We start from the raw sequence: 22,489 nt of genomic DNA, 5'->3' as shown, positions 1-22,489 counted from the left end.
TTGAGATTTGGCTCCTCCATTCCTACCTATTTGCTACGTGTGCATTGAAGGGCATAGCGAGCTCTGCAATAGCAGCGCCCTTTTACCTTAAAAACAATCACTAAAATGCACCATCAGCTCATACAGCCAGTAAATGCAGATCTAACCCTGATAACTAACTTGATCATGAATTACACAAACCTACATGTAGAAACTCATATCTGCAAACAGAAAAAGAGAAACTTCGCCCCCATGCTCTCCCTGTCCAAACTAAGCAGTGTAACTTCCTTTTATATCAGCTACAGTACTAACTCACCTGTTTTCCTGGAACTCTCCGGAGCATCTGGAAAAAAAGGGGTAATTGACAGACAATTGAGCCAACAGACATACAAAGGGGGCGGGACTTAGCTAAATGATAGGCAAGCATTTGAAATGTTAATGTTGGTAATGGTCATTACATTTTAAATTCTAACACTTAACCGTTTTCTCTGAATATGTGTTTCCTGTTTCCTGCAGACGTCCAGCAGCTGGTGGTGGTGGTTAAAGAAGAGGTTCCCCCTGAGCAGCAGGAGTGGAGCTCCAGTCTGGACCAGGAGGACCCAGAGCCCCCCCCACACATTAAAGAGGAGCAGGAGGAACTCTGGAGCAGTCAGGAGAGAGAGCAGCTTCAAGGGCTGGAGGAGGCTGATATCATAAAGTCCACATTCACTCCTGTCCCTGTGAAGAGTGAAGATGATGAAGAGAAACCTCAGTTCTCTCAGCTTCATCAAAGACAAACAGAAGCCGATGGAGAGGACTGTGGAGGACCAGAACCAGCCAGGAACTCAGATCCAGAGAGACATTTACAACCAGAGACTGAGGACGACCCTGGAGACTCTTCTGAACCTGACACTGAAGACAAAGCTGATTGGAAGGAGACGAGAGAACCAGGTTCAAACTCTAGTGCAGGAGAGAAACCATTCATCTGCTCAGTCTGTAAGAAAACTTTTACACATAGAAGAAGCTTAAAGCACCACATGAGAAACCACACAGGAGAGAAACCATACAGCTGCTCATTTTGTCTGAAATATTTTACACAGAGTGGAGATTTAAATAGACACATGAGAGTCCACACAGGAGAGAAACCATACAGCTGCAATGTTTGTGACAAAAGATTCACACAGAGATCTCAGGTCAAAAGACATAAGTGTGTTGGTCGTCAGTCCTCACAGCTTCATCAAACTCAAACTGAGGAGAACAGAGAGGCAGAGCCTCCAGCCAGCAGCTCAGCTGAACACATGGAAACAGAAGCTGATGGAGAGGACTGTGGAGGACCAGAACCAGCCAGGAACTCAGATCCAGAGAGACATTTACAACCTGAGACTGAGGACAACCCTGGAGGCTCTTCTGAACCTGACACTGAAGACAGGGCTGATTGGAAAGAGACCAGAGAACCAGCTTCAAACTCTCAGAGAAATACACAAGACCCTGTCAGTGATTCAAGACATAGTGCTGGAGAGAAACCATTCAGCTGCTCAGTCTGTGAGAAAGCTTTTAAACAGAGAGGACATTTCCATCGACACATGAGAATACACACAGGAGAGAAACCATTCAGCTGCTCAGTCTGTAAGAAATATTTTGCACAGAGAGGACATTTAAAGGATCACATGAGAATCCACACAGGAGAGAAACCATTCATCTGCAGTGTTTGTGACAAAAGATTTACCTGGAGTCATCAGGTCAAAAGCCATGCGTGTGTTGGTCGTCAGTCCTCACAGCTTCATCAAACTCAAACTGAGGAGAACAGAGACGCAGAGCCTCCGGGCCAGCAGCTCAGCTGAACACATGGAAACAGAAGCTGATGGAGAGGACTGTGGAGGTCCAGAAGCAGCCAGGAACTCAGATCCAGAGAGACATTTACAACCAGAGACTGAGGACAACTCTGGAGACTCTTCTGAACCTAATACTGAAGACAGGGCTGATTGTTAGTTTTAAACTCTTTGCGTAAGTCCCTGTAAGTGATATATAATTATGTTATTCAGGTGCTTTTATTAACATGTATTGTAGTTTTATAGATGAATGTGCTGGTATTTGTATGTTGCTATTTGCTTGTAGATGTGGCTTTACAACTGTTGATGTGTTGTTTATTTTTAATGGAGGTTCTCTTCTGAAAATATGTATACATTCTGGAAAACGTTAAGAAAGAGACAGGAGCTTCTGAGATCCCCGTGTTTTAGGAATGGACATTTTCAAAAACCTCAAATAGACAGTTTGTGTATCTCTGAGTATTTAAAAAAAAAAGCATCGGTGAGGAAGTGTGTGTGTGTGTGTGTGTGTGTGTGTGTGTGTGTGTGTGTGTGTGTGTGTGTGTGTGTGTGTGTGTGTGTGTGTGTGTGGGTGTGTGTGTGTGTGTGTGTGTGTGTGTGTGTGTGTGTGTGTGTGTGTGTGTGTGTGTGTGTGTGTGTGTGTGTGTGTGTGTGTGTGTGTGTGTGTGTGTGTGTGTGTGTGTGTGTGTGTGTGTCTCATTTCATTAGGGTTATAATAATAATTTATGGATTAATGTCATGTTTATTACCAGTCAAAAGTTTGGACACACCTTCTCATCGAAGTGTTTTATTTATTTAAATTGTTTTCTACATTGTAGATTTAAACTGAAGACATCAAAACTATAAAAGAACACATATCGGATTATCTAGTAAAGAAAAAAAGTGTTAAAAAATCCAGAATATGATTTATATTTGGCTGCTACTGCAGAATGCTGTGGTAGCCATGCTGGTTAAGTGTGCCTTGAATTCTGAATAAATCACCAACAGTGTTGGCAAGTTATTGCGTTCTATTAATAATTGCATATTTTATTGTTGATTTAAATCATGTTTGACTGTATTACTTATGCTTTGTTGCTTATTGCACATTATATTATATATCTAAAGAGAGATGTTATGAGATGTAAAGTGACTTCGAGTGACTTCAAATACAATGTATATTTCTGTTAGTATTATTACGATAATTTAGCAGGAGGTCAGAAATGTATTTTGGGCCTAAACCATTCAGTGCTTTATAAACCAGCAGCAGTATTTTGAAATATATTCTTTGACACACAGGAAGCCAGTGCAAAGACTTCAGAACAGGAGTGATGTGATCCACTTTCTTAGTGTCAGTGAGGACTCGAGCAGCGGCGTTCTGAATCAGCTGCAGCTTCCTTATAGATTTTTTAGTGAGACCTGTGAAGACACCATTGCAGTAGTCGAGTCTACTGAAGATAAAAGCATGGACACGTTTTTCCAAATCCTGCTGTGACATTAGTCTTTTAATCCTAGATATATTCTTTAGGTGATAGTAGGCTGATTTAGTAACTGTTTTAATGTGACTGTTGAAACTCAGGTCAGAGTCCATGACTACACCTAGATTTCTGGCTTTATCTGTTGTTTTGAACATTGCAGACTGAAGCTCAGCGCTCACTTTTATACGTTCTGACTTTGCTCCAAAAACCATTACCTCAGTTTTATCTTTGTTTAATTGGAGAAAGTTCTGACATCAGTCATTGATTTGTTCAATACACTTACTCAGTGTTTGAATTGGAGCATAGTCTCCTGGTGAAATTGTTACGTAGATTTGGGTGTCATCTGCATAGCTATGGTAACTTATTTTGTTGTTTTTCATTATCTGAGCCAGTGGTAGCATGTAGATGTTAAAGAGAAGAGGCCCCAAGATGGAGCCTTGAGGAACCCCACATGTCATATTTGTCAACTCAGATGTGTATTTACCTATAGAAACAAAGTTGTTTCTGTCCTTTAGGTAGGATTCAAACCAATTTAGAACTGTTTCCGAAAGTCCCACCCAGTTCTCCAGTCGGTCTAGTAATATTCTGTGGTCAACAGTGTCAAACGCAGCACCGAGATCTAACAATACTAACACTGAAGTTCTGCCACTGTCTGTGTTTAAGTGGATGTCATTAAAGACCTTTACAAGAGCAGTCTCAGTGCTGTGGTTTGGAACCTGAAGAATTGTTTTTCGCCACCTGCGTTCAGCTTTTCGACATTCTCTTTTTTCTGTTTTCACGGTCATGGCCTTTCTCCATGGAGATATTTTCTTGCCAGACACTTCCTTTACCTTAGTTGGAGCAATGGCATCTATAACATTTTTAATTTTTGAATTGAAATGATCTCCTAGCTCATGTACTGAGATGTTAGCAGGGGCAAGTGTGGAAGAAAAAGTCTGAGTAAACCTTTCCTTAGTATTTTCAGTTAAATATCGCTTTGTGGTTATCTCTTTTTGAAAAAAATTGTGAACAGAAATAGAGCTCTCAAAGAAAACACAGGAAGGGTCAGAGAGTGCAACATCAGTCACCACAACCTTAGAGATATTCAGACCCTTTGAGATAATTAAGTCCAGAGTGTGCCCCTTATTGTGCGTGGGCTCCGTCACATGCTGAGTCAGTCCATAGCTATCAAGAACACAAAACAGTTCTTTAGCCCCTCTGTCCTGGGGGTTGTCAACATGGATGTTAAAATCACCAACAATGACTAGACGGTCAAAGTCAATACACACTATAGACAGCAGTTCAGTAAAGTCATCAAAAAAGCTTGCACAGTATTTGGGTGGTCTATAGATATTTAGGAACAGAGCTCGAGAGGAGCATTTCAGCTAAAGGGCCACATATTCAAAATAATCAAAGTTTCCATACGATGTCTTCCTGCATTGAAGGGAATCATTGAACAGAATAGCAACTCCACCCCCTTTCTTATGCATTCTTTCCTGACTCATAAAACTAAAGTTGGGAGGGGCTGATTCGATAAGAACAGCTGCACTGTTATTTTGTTCAATCCAAGTTTCTGTTAAAAACATAAAATCGAGATTGTGCTCAGTGATAAAATCATTGATTAAAAATGTTTTTCCTGCCAAAGACCTGACATTTAATAAAGCTAGTTTAAGTTTGTTGAACACGCTATCAGTCATGTTTTTTGTAACAAGCTGTGGCTGACATGGAATCACTGCTAAATTAGATAAACTCACACAAACGTTTGAGCGCTTGCTGTTTCTAAAATGATTCACCGCTCTTAATCTGTTACCTATCAACACAGATATTGGCAAAGCTACAGGCAGGCAGGGCCCCAGCATGTCCTGGAAAGAGTTGAGAGTGCCATACGCCCTTGAGCCTGGACCCATCACATATCAGTAAGAGTTTGTTGCGTTTTGTACACACACATCCTTATCAGGAGACGGGGGAGATGGTGCGGGGGTAAAGGACATGCTGCCAGGGGGGAGGTGGTTGACGTAGGCGCGGTGATGAAGACGGGGGAGATGGTGAGCGTCGTTGAGGAGCGGGGGTAAAGGACATGCTGCCAGCCCTGCGTATCGCCTTAGTTTGGTCTTTGAAATCCAGGAAGGAATCGGTGCCAACCCTCTGTATCTCCTTTGTGGGTTCAGCGATCTCCAGGAGGGTGGGCGAGGGTGAAAGGGTGAACGGAGTATCCTCAAAGGCATTGACAGGGGGGGGGGGGGTGGAGACTCCTCCATGTGTCTCATAGGTCTCCCATAATCAGAACATTCAGTGCAGTGATAATTCTTCAGGGTTTTCTGAGCGATGTGTTGTGTCTTTCTCCTGTTTTGATTCCTCTTGCCGCTTGTCCTTGGCAGAGGGAACAGATTGATGACGCAGGCAGTTGAATATGTTAGAGATAAACAATTTCACTCCTGACTTGTTCAGGCAAACTCCATTTGCCTTGAAAAGATGTCTGCGGTCCCAGAAAAAGTTAAAGTTGTCATTAAAATGAACAGAATGGTCAGTACAGACAGGTGAAAGCCAGGTGTTCAGTGCAAACAATCTGCTGAATCTCTCCACTCCTCTTCTGACTGGCGGTAGAGGGCCACTGATGAACACCTCTGCATTTAGAGAGCTGACAGTTTCCAACAAACATTTAAAGTCTTCTTTCAGCACTTCTGACTCTTGTTTCACAACATCATTTGTTCCAATGTGCAGAACCACATTCTTCACAGTCGGATGTTCAGCCCCAATATGCAGGATCTTCTCAGCCAAGTCAGAGACCACATCCTTGGGAAAACAGAGTACTTTGGTGTTATTCTTAAGATATTTTCATATTCATATTTTAATGCGAAAGAGCATATTGCTTCAATACCTTCCAGGTCATCTGACCGATTCACTCAAAAGCAGTGCCGGGTCAAATAACTACACTGGCTGCATAGGACACACCTCTTTTTATTGCATTTTAATACATTATTTTATATTAATATTTTTATGGAAAAATTGGCTTATTTCTTCAATAACCTCCAGGTCATGTGACCGATTCACTCAAAATCAGTGCTGGGTAGAAGAACTACACTTGCTGCATAGGACACCCCCCTTTTTATTGCATTTTAATACTTAAAATATTTTTATATTAATATTTTGATGCAACAATGAGCATATTGCTTCGATACCTATATTTGCATGACGAATAGTCCACCAGGAACCAACACAACAAACACGGCCGAGTTCAAGTAGGGTTCTCCTAATGAGCTGAGCCGCTGTAGCATCACAGAGCTAGCAGTGAGACAGAGGAGCTAGCAGCAGTCCCGTTGTCATGAAGGGGGAACCTAACTATATACAGAATATGCTTTTTTGGATCCAGGCTAAAAACATGTTTATTTCTGATGTTAAGTTGGACATTTTAACATAGGGTCTACGGGAATTGCTCCCATCTGCATCCATCGCCTACAGTTTGCAGGGCTTCACCGCACTGTCCCGGAGTTTGCCGCTTGGCTCTGATAGGCCAGAAGTCGGTTTGATTGCATTCAGACTTGATTGCTTATCCTGTCTTGGTAGCCCAGATGATGCTCCATCAACATTTTTGACGTCGAATTTTAAACACCGAAATTGTCCATTCGAATTTTTTTCACTTTCATTTTTGGGATCTGAACTTGACCATTCAAATTGTTACATCTTTATTTCACATAGGTAAATTCGGAGCAAAACAATTGAGATACATGATTTTCAAAGTAATTATTTTAAATGCTATGAATTTGGTGTCTGATAAAATGTAGATACTTCTGTCCATACTTGCCAACCCTCCAGATTTTCGCGGGAGACTCCCGATTTCACTGCCCTCTCCCGGTTTCCTCCCAGGGTCATATTTGTCCCACATTTCTCCCAATTTCTGACAAAATCAGATTTACTCACGACTGTTTCCACTCTGACTTTAATACAGCTACACCATTGTTTGGTTTCCATGGTAGCACGTCTCTTTAGTAGCGCGCGCAACTGAAAGTCTGAGAGGGTGAGAAAGATAGTTACAGAAAACAGAACAAAAATCGACAATTCTACCCTCTGCTCACTCCTTTCCTGTAAAATACAGGTCCAGCCCACACATATGCTGGTGCTACAGGCCACAAGGCAGTGCACTTACAACTACAATACGCATGTTTATGTTAATCTAATACAGCTCCGGGCGATCCACTATTTGTAATGGTTTTATAACAACCTACCTGTTGATCAGTTAATTAGCCTTAGAGAATATGTTATATCGGGTAAAGTTCTGCTTATTGTTTATGATATAATATATTTATGTAAGAGATTCTAATTATACTTGTGTGTTTCTCTGTTATAGACCACACACACACATTAAACCTGCTCCATGGCTGTTTTACTGTGCTGTTGTGTCGATATTTATGAGTAAAGGAAACCAACCTCTACCAAGAATCTTGTGTGTTCTTACCGACCTCCAAAGTGTACATCACTCCGAGGGAAACCTTCCCCTATACAGTCCTACCTCAATCACTCAATAGGACTCCTTGAAAACAATTCCTTTTTCCAAATAACTGAATTAGTTTTCTTTTTTTGTCGACAAAAGGCTCTGTTGCCATCATTTTCATTGAGCTGAAGTAAACATACCACCGAAAATAATATGATACAGTACTATTACGTCTGGGTCTCTGTGTTTCATTAAAGCTCGGCTCTGTGTGTGTGTGGAACGAGTCATTTTGTGTGCGCGAGCGAGGGAGAGAGAGAGCGCACCAGTACCGGAGATCGTTGTTGTTAGCTTCTGGTGCTAGCGCGCTACGCTAACGGATATAAGGAGTTTTTTCAACAACAAAGTGGAGGAGAGCCCTCTCCTGTCAGACTGAGAGGCTCAGTGAGCTAAAGGACTCTCTCAGTGTTATCTCAGTGGGTCTCAAACGTTTTGGTCACCATTAATGTAAACAATTATTTCCGAGGCACACGTTTATGATCATTATAGTTATAAAAAAATAAGAGAATAAATGAAAAACAGGTATGAAATTATATATTATATATATTATTATATGACATTAAAACAAGAATAAAGTTTAAAATTGGAGTGATTTGTAAAATATCCATAAAGAAAAAGTAAATCTGTTCACAGTTCTGTTTCATATGGGTGTTGAGAGATGTATCCATAGATCTCTAATGTTGCTCTCAAAGTGCACCAGATTGATGCTTTTAACTTCAATATTTAAAAATAAATCTTCCCGGACGAGCTTGCCCTTGGACCCCCCTAGAGGAGGTGAGGACCCCCCTATGTGAGGTCCACACATCACCTATAAAAATAGCACTTTACCCCTGCTTACACCTATATGTCGTGAGCTGATTATCGAGCCTTCATTGTAACAGTTGCGGGTACACTGTGTATGTGCGTGGGGAGTGTTGCAGTAGAACATTCCTCTGTAGCGCCCGGTACATTAATGGGAAACCCTAAATGTCTGAGCACCCTCTATGAAACGTCAAGCTACCCCGCAGCACCCCCAAATTAAATCTCTGGCGCCGCCACTGAGCCTGACTATTTGTGTTGGGGGGGACCCGACTTTTTTTTTTCTCCAAAGGGGGGGCCTGACAGAAAAAGTTTGAGCACCACTGATTTAAGAGGTCAGTCTTTACCCTGACATATCTACTGCGAGTCACTTCCTTCTTTTTCTTTAATTGCCAATCATATGCTACAAATACAGGGAAATGATCGCTTATGTAATGTATTATCAGCCCACTCTTAGCACTGTTTTCCATGACATTTGTAAAGATAATGTGGATCAATGTTGCACTAGTTGATGTTTTGTTTTTAGATACATTTAGAAGGTCAATGTTAAAATCCCCACTAATAATACATGTTTTATTTTCATTTAGGCCGTCCAATAATACTCCTAAACTATCTTTAAAAAGCTCTACATTTGATCCTGGTGCTCTATATGAACAAGTCACAACAACATTTATCTTCCTTTCCATTTCAATTTCTATAGTTATGCATTCCATTAAATCTTCAGTCACAATTGACATTTTTTCAACCAGTGTGCATTTTAAGACACTGTCCACATAAAGAGCCAAACCCCCTCCTCTCTTATTGGTTCTGTTGATATGGTGTAGCGCGTAACCCTCAATTTGGAAATCAGTGACTTTGTCTTTATTTAACCAATTCTCCGATATGACAATTATCATGAATTTAGTTTTAAATGTATGTAGGTATTCAGTTATGAAGGTAGATATGGTGCAACATGCTAGATCGTGTAAAACCTGATGTGAGCACTTGCAGAAAAAAAATCTTAGCTTGTGTGCATACATTTACACTTGTATAAAATATCCACGTATATCTGAAACACATTTGAAGTCACAGAAGAAAAAAAAAAGTTTTGTAGCTTGTAGAAAAAAAATGAACTTAGTGACGAAATGTTTACTTGCAGAAATATATATATTTTTTAATATATATTTTCCATTACAACTGCAACTTGGTTATTACAACCTCTCAAATCAGTCATTACAACTTCACGAATCTGCTCTGTGGCAGTATAAATCAACGAATCAGCGGTCTTAGATTTAGATTAGATTAGATTACTTTATTGTCATTACAAAAATGCAAGCACAGTGTACATACATTTAAGGAGGGTCTAACCAGAGTGCAAAACAGTACACATTTATCAGAAGTATGTGTAAAATAAATGATACAAAAATAAAGCTAAATAGATGGGAAATGTATAAATAGGAATAAATACACAGATAATAATAAATACAGTGAATACACGACAACAACTAGGCAGTGTGGGACAGCGTGGGGTTCATTGTCAGCAGTCTGACTGCTGAAGGGAAGAAGCTGTGCATAGTCCTGTTGGTTCTACCCGGGAGGCTGCAGCAGCGTGTCCCAGAGCGGGCGCCACGTAGGGGCACAAACAGTGTATGGTTGGGGTGGGAAGAGTCTCTGATGATGTTTCGTGCCCTTCGCAGGCACCGCTTTTCATAGACTGAGGCGATGGAGGGGAGTGGCATCTTGATGATGCGTTGTGCGATCTTCACCACCCTCTGCAGTGATTTCTTGTCCTTGACCGTGCAGTTACCGTACCATACAGATATGCAGGTGGAGAGAATGCTCTCCATGGTGCAACGGTAGAAGTTTATTAGCACCTGGGAGGATAGGCGGAGTTTTGCCAGTTTCCTCAGGAAGAAGATGCGCTCGTGATTCTTGACTAGGGCTGAGGTGTTGGTGGTCCAGGAGAGGTGCTCCGAGATGTGGACTCCCAGGAACTTGAAGCTGGTGACCCGCTCAACCTCTTCTCCAATAAGATGGACTGGGGAGTGCGTGCCGTCTTTGTTCCTTGTGAAGTCCACAATGACCTCTTTCGTCTTCTTGGTGTTGAGAGCCAGGTTGTTGTTAGCGCACCACTCTGCCAGATGCTCAACCTCTTCCCTGTATGCCGTCTCGTCATTGTTGCTGACAAGCCCGACCACTGTAGTGTCGTCTGCAAACTTAACGATGGTGTTTGAGCCATGTACAGGTTTGCAGTCATGTGTGAAGAGGGAATATAGGAGGGGACTTAACACACAGCCCTGTGGGAGACCAGTGCTAAGGATGAGATTAGAGGATGTGAGCTTGTCTATTCTAACATGCTGGGGTCTGTTTGTGAGAAAGTCCAGTATCCAGTTGCAGAGGGAGGGGTCGATGCCAAGGTCACTGAGCTTGGTAATCAGTTTTGAAGGAATGATGGTGTTGAATGCCGAGCTAAAGGCAATGAACAGGAACCGTACGGATGTGTTGCTCTGATCCAGATGGTAGAGGGCAGGGTGTAGTGCTGTGGAGATGGCGTCATCCGTGCTCCTGTTCTGACGATAGGCAAACTGGTAGGGGTTAAGTGTGGGTGGGAGGCATGATTTAAGCCGAGCCAGGACCAGCCTCTCGAAACACTTCATGATGGTCGATGTAAGTGCCACGGGTCGGTAGTCATTAAGGCTTGTTGGAGAGGCGTGCTTGGGAAAAGGCGCAATGGAGGTGTATTTGAAGCACGTGGGGACTTTTCCTTGGGCCAAGGACAGGTTAAAGATGTCAGTCAGGACTCTGGTCAGCTGCTCAGCACAAGAGCTTACGTGTGTTTGTCCTGCTCAGTTCAGCATGCACATCTGAGGTGGAGAGTGTGAGGGGCAGATGGTCTGCAGGGAGAGTGGCCCTAGTGGCTACCTCATGATTGACCCTGTCAAAACGAGCATACAAATAATTAAGCTCATCTGGAAGAGAGGGGTCAGTGGACGGGGGGTCGGCCCGGGTGGGTTTGAAGTCTGTGATGGTCTGTAACCCCTGCCACATGCGTCGGGGGTCAGAGGTGTTAAAGTGCTCCCCAATCTTTAGCTTGTGGCAGCGCTTCGCCCTTTTGATGCCCCGTTTCTGATTAGGGAATATTTTTGATCCGTTTGGTGGTGGTGGCATCACTGATGTAGGTGTTGATGCAATCCAAAACAGAAGAGGTGTATGCGTCAATGTCTACTTGGGAATCCATAAGTCTTGACTTTTGCTACACTTCGCTTGTGGTTTTTGACACCTTGAGAGCGCTTCCAGCGGGTATGAAGACAATGAGTCAGGATGCAGGCGACCTACGCCCAGATTCAAATCAACTTCCTGGGCCAGCGAATCGTACAGACAAGCTGCCCTTATTGTCTCTGTTAATAAATGAAGTCGATGTTAATGAATTAAAGTATAAAGTTTGCATATATGATATTGAAATGTTTTAAAGAAAAAAATTTGATTCTAAAACATGACATTGACGATGTGTTCTGCTTTCATGAACATTTTTTATATTCCCTCTCTTTAAAATTACATATCATTACTATAAGTTTGTATTTGTTTAATTTTTTAAACCTTACATTTTTTAATGTTCAATAATTAGAAATTGAACAGTTCTGACTCAAAGAGAGAAAGGGGATGACCTGATGAAGAGAGGGAGGAGGAAGACGACTATAAAGAAGAGTGGAGAAGAAGAAACGGGAGGTCTTGAGCTTGGAGGCTTCTTGGGGGAAGTTTTCTTTTAGACGGCTTGAGGACTTGACTTGAGAACCTGTTGCTATTGTATTTTGACTTGGTGTCTTTATTATTTTTAAGGATTCTTTTTAAATCCTCAATTTTTGTTAAAACCTTAATAAAACCGGTTTGTACACTTCGACCCAAAACTCCTGGCCTCTCTCTCGTGGTATCTGAAGGTATCTGCTTGGTCTGAGAGTGAGGTCAGAACGCCCTTCCTTGAAAAAGGCTGACATTAGTTAAATGTCAAATAAATTGTTTGGGGAATAGAAACTCTGCTCAGGTTAAACTGTAGTTTCACATTGGTTACTGTGGTTACTGTGGTTACTGTGGTTACTGTGGTTACTGTGGTTACTGCTGTGACATTGATGTTGGACTCTGGCTGTGTTTGATATTACATTTGCATTGTTTTGATTGATATATTTGGGGATCAAGAGAGGGTGGGCTTAGGGACTGTGGGGTTAGGGACTGTGGGGTGAGGGACTGTGGGGTTGGGGACTGTGGGGTGAGGGACTGTGGGGTCAGGGACTGTGGGTTCTGAAGCTGCCCTAATTACCAGGGAGTCTCCCATTAACAGAGGGTTCTCCTCCAGGGGCAGTTTAGATACTGCTCTGGGGTTCTGTCAGACCACCAACACCTGCTACACCACACACACCGTGTTGCTCTCCTGGCGGTCGGGGACGCTTTAGTGCCAGAAATAAGTGATACGGCGGGCAGCTGGTGTTGGAGCCCACGTTGTAAACTCCCCCTGAGCAGATTACGTTGGTCTTGTAGATTCTGGGGGTTTGAAGTCCTAGAAAGATTGGACGGCCGTTCACCGGAGCCTTATCAGCACCGGAGCTCGGTATCGGAGACGGCCTAGGTATTGAAAATTGTTGTATCGAAGTTCGATTCCTTTTCATGAATCAAGAAAGATATTGGTTTACATAAATGAAGTTCAGTCGGAGAACTCACGTGTTCCTTTATCATTAGAAGCAGCATATAGTTGAGTTTTGCGACGAGGCTCGGGCATCATCACTCCATAGATATACATAGTGTTGTGGAAATATTTTCCAAGGCCCATAACTTTGACCCAGTTTATCAGTTCAAACTGTCCTGAGTGAGCACACGCACCTCGTAACCTTGGCTGCTGTGCTCTCAGTGTTACGTCTCCCTGTTCCTGCCTGTTGGCGTCAGCTGATAGAGGTGTTATGATTTTATCTTGTTATGCAGCATGTTGATGATGCTCTCAGAACTAGCTAAATAGGTCTGAGGTAGAGTTCTTCAGAATTGACGTGGCAACCCACCCGTGCAGTCAGACCGTGACTGCTGTGACTTGTGATGTGAATCCCCCGGCCGAAACTCCAAATAAATCATCAGTGTTTGACATCAAAGCTCTTGCTCTACCGTGTCTCCTTCCTGAGTCGGTGACTCCCACTGCATTGCTACACAGAAGTTTCCCTTACACATAGCATGATGAGTGATGATTAAATAACTATCCCCCAAAACGGCATAGCCCGAGCCTGACGCTGGTGATGTAAGACTGATAAGTAGAGGGCCTGGCGAGCTGCCATGTGGCCATTCCCCCTAAGCACAGCGGCTTTAAGGGGAATATACTACTAAGTGAGACTGCTATGTGAAGGCCCGGGAACAGCCCGAAAAGCCATCCCCCTTAAAGAGCCTGTGACAGCATCCCAACAACTGTTGTGCAATGAAATATTGGGCTACTAGTCATCTCGAACCGTCAGTTTAAAAAAGAAAAAGCGATACCGTTCCGTTAAATATCAATAATTTCGAACATCGCGGGGAAATTCCTTCGACTCATTTTGAAGTTTTGGGGGAAGCCGGAAGTGACGTCAATGCGGGAACGCTTCGAGAGCCAAACACGGACAAAGTGTGTTGTGTCAGGCGTAGAAATGGTGAATTACTGAGATTAGGCACGTTAATAACGTTGTAATGAAGTGGACTACAGTATATTCATATTTGTCAGTGCTTTCATGTCAATTCGGCGACATAAACATAGATGATCGTGGTGAAGATGATGATTACATTAGGATTAAAAATCGGGAGTGAGAGCTGCTGAATTTCCTCCCGTCGGATGTGATATAAAAACAAATCGATTATTTTTGTAGTTGTAAACTCAAGTGGATGAAACTACATTTATTAGTGCTTTCATGTCAATTCGGCGAACATATGATACATTAAATGATCGTGAGGATGATGATTAAAAATAGTTTGTTTGAGCCGGTCTGCATTTCCTGATGAGAAAACAAACCGATGCTTTTTGTAGTTGTAGTACACCAACAACATGGATTAAACGTGTGGTTTTTTACCACAATGTTGGGGAAATTAATGGATAAAATGCACGGATTATTATTATTATTATTCCCACTCCGATCGCGACACCAGGTCCACCGTTTCCCCGCAGCGAGGCTCCCCTGTTGACAGTTTACGTGGGCTGGGTGCAGTGGCGGACTGGCCATCGGGACGAATCCCGATGGGCCGGTACCGAAGTGGGCCGGTCGGATAAGTCACCAGCACATCCCCCATAGGCGGCGCGTGAGGCTCAGGTTTGAGAAGGCTAAATAACTTCTTTTACCTGACGCTGCCCGCCTCCGGCGTCTATAGAAAAGAGATCCACTCAGTGTGCGGAGTTTAAATCTCTCAAGTCATATTACAGGATAAAGGAAATACAGTTTAATCTGCCGTATGCAGAGAAGACGCCGACGTGTCGCACTTGTCATTCATATCACATTATCAGTCAGATCATCGATCATATAATATCATAATATATCATATTTCCTTATCTGAGTCAGCTTCTCCAGCCTCATCTGGCCGTGCAACACTCACAGTGTCACAGACTGGATGCAGAAGTATTATTTAACACATTATGTTGACAAAACACTCGAGACAAATGTAATTAAAGTCAGATCCACTCGTGTCTTAGACGTGAACGCGCTCTCAGCTGGAGAGAGAAACCCTGGCTTGATTTACCGAGTTGATAACCAGCGTCGTACCGCTTAGCGAGATCTCGTGTGTTAGTTTGTTGTTGTTAGTTTGTTTGTTACTCAAACATATCCAGGGTCTGTTGAACTGGCTTCGTAGTACAGGGCACAGGTGGCGAGCAGCGCTAAGGTCAAAGACACAGACATTATACATTATATTTGTATTTTACCAGGATGCAGTGACACAAATATTTACATATTTACATTTACTATCTACAGCACCCGCCGCCCCTGACATCCCCACTCCCCCCGTTGACAATTTACTAGCGGTACCGAAGTGGGCCGGTCGAGAGTCCCGGGATGATTTTTAGTCCCAGTCCCACTGGCTACATGACCATATGATCGCCCATATTGACGCACCTCATTCCTAAACTTCTCGGACTCGGACTCGACTACGACTCTCCCTTGGTGACTCGGACTTGGACTCGGACTCGAAGAGTGGTGACTCAAGGGTGACTTGGACTCGTGAATTGGTGACTTGACTACAACACTGCTGTGAGGCATGATATAGCGCTGGTGGGCAGAAGATGACCGACGGCGCAGGATACTCAGGGTTGAGGTAGGCGGATATAAAGCTACGGTTGTGGCTGTGCAGATTCTTAAACAGTGGGAATAGCGATCTGGGGGCAGGTCGCAGCTTAGGCAGAGATCACGCAGCTTGGAGTCGTTGGGTTTGCAGCCATCGAATAAACATGGGTGCCGACCCATGTGTCAGAGGGCAATGATGCGAGAAGTTCAGCATGGAAGATAAAGGACAAAGAAACAGTGTTAGTTTTAGCAATGATTATTCGGGGTTCCTTGACTCCACAAACAGAAATGTCAGACATTGAATGTTTCAAAAAGTGTGTGTATATTTGATCTCCAAAGTTAATTCAGTATGGGAGAGATTATGCTGAGGATTAAAAGGTGAGAGGTCTGTGTATATTCACCACCTGAGAAACCAATAGAAGCTGTAACAACTACATCTGACGTTTATCAATGTATAGTGAAACCCCTTTGCCTGAATTTATACATTAACCTTTGCACGGTGCAAAGTTAAGAGGCAGTCTTTATTATTGCATGGCCTTCTTAAGGCCCTTGAGGAGCAAATTAATGAACTGTAGCGTGGCTTAATACTTAGCACTTGAAGATTGCAGGATTCGATTGAAAATACAATTAATGCATGAACAGCTATTATATCTATTGCATAAGTACACAGAGGAGGTTGGGACAGAAGAAGATAAAGTACCGAGCTGAATTGTATGCTTTGAATCATGCTCTTGGTTGGAGGCAGAATATGGGAAATCCTTGAGGGCTTGACGTGTAGATCCAGAGTCGTTTGGTTGAACGAGGGCATGGCAAGCTGGTGGGGCAAACCACGTGTGAAATCCCCCGAACCAGCAGAAGGCTTTTCCGGTTATCACCCGTCCCCTTGTGTGTTATGAAGGTTTTTCTGCATGTAAACGGTGTGCAGAGTCACAACCCTCAAAGTACACCCTGTAGCGAGTAAAACTCTAACACAGAGAAGAACTCCCCAAAATGCCTCGTTGGTGAAACGTCATCATCCATTTGATTCTTCCGGGTACATCATGACGTCATGTTGTAACCGGAACGAAATGGACCAATCCGTGGAGCCGTTACGTTAAGTCCGCGGAGCCGTTACGTTAAGCCCCCGCTGATTGGTCCAAATTGACCAATCCACGGACTTCCTCACACACACACGCAGCTCAGCTGATGTCTCCTCCGGGCTGCTGCTGATAACAGACAGTTGGGATCGCAGCGAAATCCTCTCCGCAGACCCATTCTCACTGCAGACCCATTCTCACAGCGTTTATCAACCTTTTTCTGCTCAGTATCAAGCCACACTTATTGTTTTTACTTCGGCTGAGACTTTGTGTGTGCTCAGGGTGAGTTTGGCTGTGTTTCGCTAAACAAGGAAATCACACCTCCACGGAGCTCAGCGCGATTCACAACGTGAAACAATCGGACGTTGTGAATCACCCCGAGCACACACAAAGTCTCAGCCGAAGTAAAAATAATAAGTGTGGCTTGATATTGAGAAGAAAAAGGTTGATAAACGCTGTGAGAATGGGTCTGCGGAGAGGATTTCGCCGCGATCGCACCTGTCTGTTATCAGCAGCAGCCCGGAGGAGACATCAGCTGAGCTGCGTGTGTGTGTGAGGAAGTCGTGGATTGGTCAATCGGAGCACACTGGGCTCACAGGGAGGGGGGCAAGAGCTCCAACGAGCCGTTTAGTGGAGAGAGTGAATACACGTAGTTTACAGAGATGCTGTCTGCCAAACAATGTGAGTTTGGAAAATTGCACAGTATTTTTCTATTGTAATATCCCTCAACAATGGTATTATGATCAGTAGAAAGGACCATGTGACCTTTAAAACCTTGATCTTATTTAGCAGGTTTGAAGTTTCCATCTTAAGCTACCCATTGTATTATATTTGCATCATTTTGAATCTTATATATGTTCAATACTTTAAACCATAGATCCAATGTGTGCACTGTCATTGGACCCATTTTAGTTTTGAGTTCCTTATATAGTTTATAATCCCCAATCATGTTTTGAATTGGAATCTGCTTTACTTCATTTTCCATATCCTTCCACTCTGCTCTAAATTCCGCTAATATCTGTTAGCCGCGCATGCTAACAGGCCTCAGATAAACTCGTTGAGACTGTATTTTTATTATTGTTGTACATTTTACTTTTTTATCTTCATATTAATATTTTTATTTTATTTATCTTATTTAATAAAAACATTTATAAATGTATTCTATGTCACAAAAACAATTCTTCCCTCAGGATAAGTATGTTAAATATTTATGTATTTATTCTCTCTATTATATAGATTAGTCATTCTCATTTATTTAATGTTCCAGTTTGTATAGAGAGGCGAAGTCCCTCCCCTTCCGGTGGACCTCCATGGGACCTTATTTCTGAAAAATTATGTATTGAAGTCAACGGAGAGAGAAAGATTATCTTTCGACCCCGTTTGAATTGTGCCACGAATTACACATATGATGTTTGTCAATTTAAAAGATAATTTTGCAAATCAACATTTTTAAAATGTGTCGTAAAACTGTGAAGTAACACTTTTTTTTGTGTGAAACCGCTCAATGAACTACATCTCCCATCTCGCACCACACACCAAGACGGCCGTCACGTTGAACATTTCATTCTTTCAGAATGAGGAGAAAAGTGTTAAAAGAGGGGAAAATCACTCCAAGTCTGGGCGTGTTGAGAGCTGCACATACACACAAGGGGAGTTAGTCGGTTTCGGAAGAGCCAGCATGCGGGACCGGGATTCTGGGATTTGTAGTCTTTCTAGTTGCGTATTTTTCATTGTCTTATATTTCAACAGTTTTACAACATGGAAATTATTTTTTAAGATTGACAAACATCATATGTGTAATTCGTGGCACAATTAAAACGGGATCGAAAGATAAGTTCTCTCTCTCCATTGACTTCAATACATAGTAGGCTTGTTTGAGACACATTGCGGCTCGCCTCGAAAGTAGACGAGAGTAGCCGATCGCAGCCGGGGGAGGTGTCAAAAAGCTCGTCTTAAGTCGGACAGCTCGGACTCGGAGTCGGCTTGACTGGCTGGGTTTGCAATGGCGGAAATTGCGTTGGCGTTTTTCGTTGCAGATGAAGTGGATGCAATAGAAATCCCACATGTATTGTATGGAGAATGACATGATCTAAAGCAGGGGTGGGGAACCTTTTTCCTCTCAAGGGCCATTTCAATGTTTACAATATCCTCAGAGGGCCGTACAAGTTATTGACCTCTGCTTAAAAAAACTAAAATCACAGCCCATTCATTTCATTCTGTGCAAAGAAAAAGCAACCTCTTAATCCAGATATCTCACCATGACTCGCGTATGCATGCACGTGCAGGGTGTGGCTGCTCCCCTGGGAAGATTTTTTTTAAATGTTGAAGTTAAAAGCATCAATCTGGTGCACTTTGAGAGCAACATTAGGAGATCTATGGACACATCTCTCAACACCCAAACACAACTGTAAGCAGATTTTCTTTTAATTGATGGATATTTGACAAATCACTCCCCTTTCAAACTGTATTCTTCTTTATTAATAACTGTCATATAGTATTTTATACCTGTTTACTTTATTCTCTTATTTTTTTTATAACTATAATGATCATATAAAGATGTGCCTTTACCTCACTGGTCGTAGACAAAGCTTCTTATATTCGTTAGCATAGCTAGCTAACCAGATGCTAATGATAACAACACAGTTATTGACTGTCTGATCAGTATGACAGATGAGCAGATCGCCACTGGGCTTTCAACTAAAGACACAGACACGCAGAAACTGCGGCATGTGTATGGACTTATCGGTACTGCAATTTCTGAAGTGCTGGAGTGGCGTTCTGGTGCTCTCCGTCAGAACTGCACCCCTGTCAGTCGAGACATATACCACGTGATGACACGTTAGGCTCGTGTTGTGTTCAAGGACCCTGACCTTGGCCAGGAAAAACAGGCACTCGCTTGTTTAATTTGTTTGCGGTCTAGATTTCTTTCATTTTTTTATTTTTTGCGTGTGTTTATAAATTACCTCGAGGGCCATACCAAATTGTCTCGCGGGCCGTATACGGCCCGGAGGCCGGAGGTTCCCCACCCCTGATCTAAAGGGACTGTGATTGAGAGAAAATTAAATATTTGTTTACAATAAACATGAATATGTCATTTGTTTGATTTGCATTAAAAGACAATACCATTTTTGATTTAAATGATAGATTACCTTGTGCATTTGTTGCAGCCCTTGCTTGCTGCATAAGTGCAGCTGCTAAACTGTTATCTGAAAAATAATTTAAAATCATATCCAGATTGTTGGAATGCAATTTAGTTGTTTACTCACCATTTTGTAGTCTTTGGGAAATGTCTTGTGAGACTCTTACAGTGATGTCTCCCTGTCCATCACGCAGTGTAAGCACACCAGTGACTGGGTTCCATAATTAGAAATGCTCCTCCCTCTTAATGTTTGCAAAACTGATGGTGGACAGGCTACAAAGGATCAGTCCCTTCAGATCCGCACACATGAAGCTTCATGAGCATGAACTGAACAGACCTGCTGCTGTGTTAACTCTTTAGCTGCCACTTTAAGCTTTATGATGTCATTTGATTTAATCTTGCCATTTTAAATGATGTATTCAATAAATAAGGTTAAACCAAATCATTACATTACAACAGATTTTATTTTAATGATTTGGTTTAACTTAAAGAGAAACTTTATTGTTATTGCACAGATTACAGGTACTGAGACAACGAAATGCAGTTTAGCTTCTAACCAGGTGCAACAAGCAGTGAGGTGGAAAGTAATGTTCACAATCTACAGAATAACATATAGAATGAATTGAATGATGAATAAACAGTGAGGGGTATGAATACACTAGATATCAGCCTGAGAGCAGTATGAACAGTGTGTATGAATACACTAGATATCAGCCTGTGAGCAGTATGAACAGTGTGTATTAATACACTAGATATCAGCCTGAGAGCAGTATGAACAGTGTGTATTAATACACTAGATATCAGCCTGAGAGCAGTATGAACAGTGTGTATTAATACACTAGATATCAGCCTGAGAGCAGTATGAACAGTGTGTATTAATACACTAGATATCAGCCTGTGAGCAGTATGAACAGTGTGTATGAATACACTAGATATCAGCCTGAGAGCAGTATGAACAGTGTGTATGAATACACTAGATATCAGCCTGAGAGCAGTATGAACAGTGTGTATGAATACACTAGATATCAGCCTGAGAGCAGTATGAACAGTGTGTATTAATACACAGATATCAGCCTGAGAGCAGTATGAACAGTGTGTATTAATACACAGATATCAGCCTGAGAGCAGTATGAACAGTGTGTATTAATACACTAGATATCAGCCTGAGAGCAGTATGAACAGTGTGTATGAATATGCTAAGATATATAAAGTATGAAAACGGTAAGCAGTATAGTATAAAATATATAGATATTAATTTCATGATGATAAACATTGTGGAACAATGATGACAAATGGGAATGGATGTGGCGACGTAAAACTGACACAAAACAACAACAAACTGTTGCCAGCCAATGGGAGAGCTTCCTCAGCAGCACGTGGTAAAAACCACCAATGAGCGCTCAGCTCGAGATACCAGCGAGCCGTTTCCCATCAAGCATTTCGCTTCCGCAGCTCGTGGAGAGCAACTGCGCCAACTCGCCTCGCTCTCAAGGCTGCGGGCGTCTTTGTCCCGTGAGATTTCAAAGTCTCATGTGGGCGAGCCTCCAGAGCAAGTCGGACAAAATGACTAACCATCATGCAACACACTAGCAAGACGTTGATCGCAACTGCGCAGGTCTGCGCAGGTTTTGCTTGTCTCAAACAAGCCTGTGGCTGCAGTCGAATAGTCCAAAGATCAGCTCCTAAATTCTAACCCTATCGTCTATTCCTTGACCTCTGAGTGAAACGTCACGGGGTTAAGGGATAGTGGATAGGAGAATTCAAAAGGACTTAGGAGAAGAGACTGCGGTACTTTAGAGAATCCGAATGCACTTTCACTATCCGACGTGTTTCTGATGCGCCAGCGGACGTCATTGTGTGCGTCTGCTGCTGTGGGGAAACTATGGCAACCACAGTTTTCTATACAGCGGACTACAACATGGATGTTTAATAAGAACGAGGGACTGCTGTGAACTCATCTAGAGACTCTGCACCGTGCTCTGATGCTGCTGCTTTGCTTTATGAACGTGGACAACAGAGAAACATATTCTTCAGGACCAAAGCTGGAATTGAAATAAAAAAGGAAAGTGAAACTTATGCTCGTCACCCTCTCCCTCCGGTCCACATTAATACAAATGATCCCAATACGTATTATTGTATGAACTAAAGATCTTAAAATCAATACAGATGTATTTATTATAAACGTTAGTCCTTAACATCTATCACTGTGTATATCACCATTCAAGCATCTTTTAAAAGTTGAACAAACCCCACACAGCTCAGTGAAGACTGAAATGTTGACTTTATTTGATAATTTTAGTAAAAACTAACGTTCATATTTCTCTCTTTGATTATAATACTGATGAACGTTCAAAACAAAGCACATTGGCAACTTACCACCTACGTTTTAAAATGCTTAATAAGCACCGTAACTTTCATGATATCATTTCTCGGTCATAAGGTTGTTTCCGTGAACGGCCGACTGTTGAGTGACGGCAAATGCTGCGGCTGCAAGGCATTGTGGGGCAGCATTTTCGCTTCTCCTGC

The 22,489-nt window shown here is 42.4% G+C and overlaps 2 protein-coding genes across 2 annotated transcripts in view; both read left to right on the top strand.

Moving 5' to 3' along the window:
- The window catches only part of LOC139433299 (zinc finger protein 883-like), a 36,118-nt gene extending 34,319 nt beyond the window's left edge, over positions 1-1,799 (top strand). Inside the window, exon 4 of the mRNA XM_071202235.1 lies at positions 496-1,799. Within this exon, the coding sequence (XP_071058336.1) occupies positions 496-1,799 (1,304 nt within the window). The remainder of the gene's footprint in view (positions 1-495) is intronic.
- The window catches only part of LOC117441582 (zinc finger protein 271-like), a 450,813-nt gene that overhangs the window by 17,435 nt on the left and 410,889 nt on the right, over positions 1-22,489 (top strand). The window lies entirely within an intron of this gene.

The sequence above is a fragment of the Pseudochaenichthys georgianus genome, unplaced genomic scaffold (assembly GCF_902827115.2).
Source record: "Pseudochaenichthys georgianus unplaced genomic scaffold, fPseGeo1.2 scaffold_180_arrow_ctg1, whole genome shotgun sequence".
Classification (NCBI taxonomy): domain Eukaryota; kingdom Metazoa; phylum Chordata; class Actinopteri; order Perciformes; family Channichthyidae; genus Pseudochaenichthys; species Pseudochaenichthys georgianus.
The sequence above is the reverse complement of the archived record's forward strand: the minus strand, read 5'-3'. Positions and strand labels throughout refer to the sequence as shown.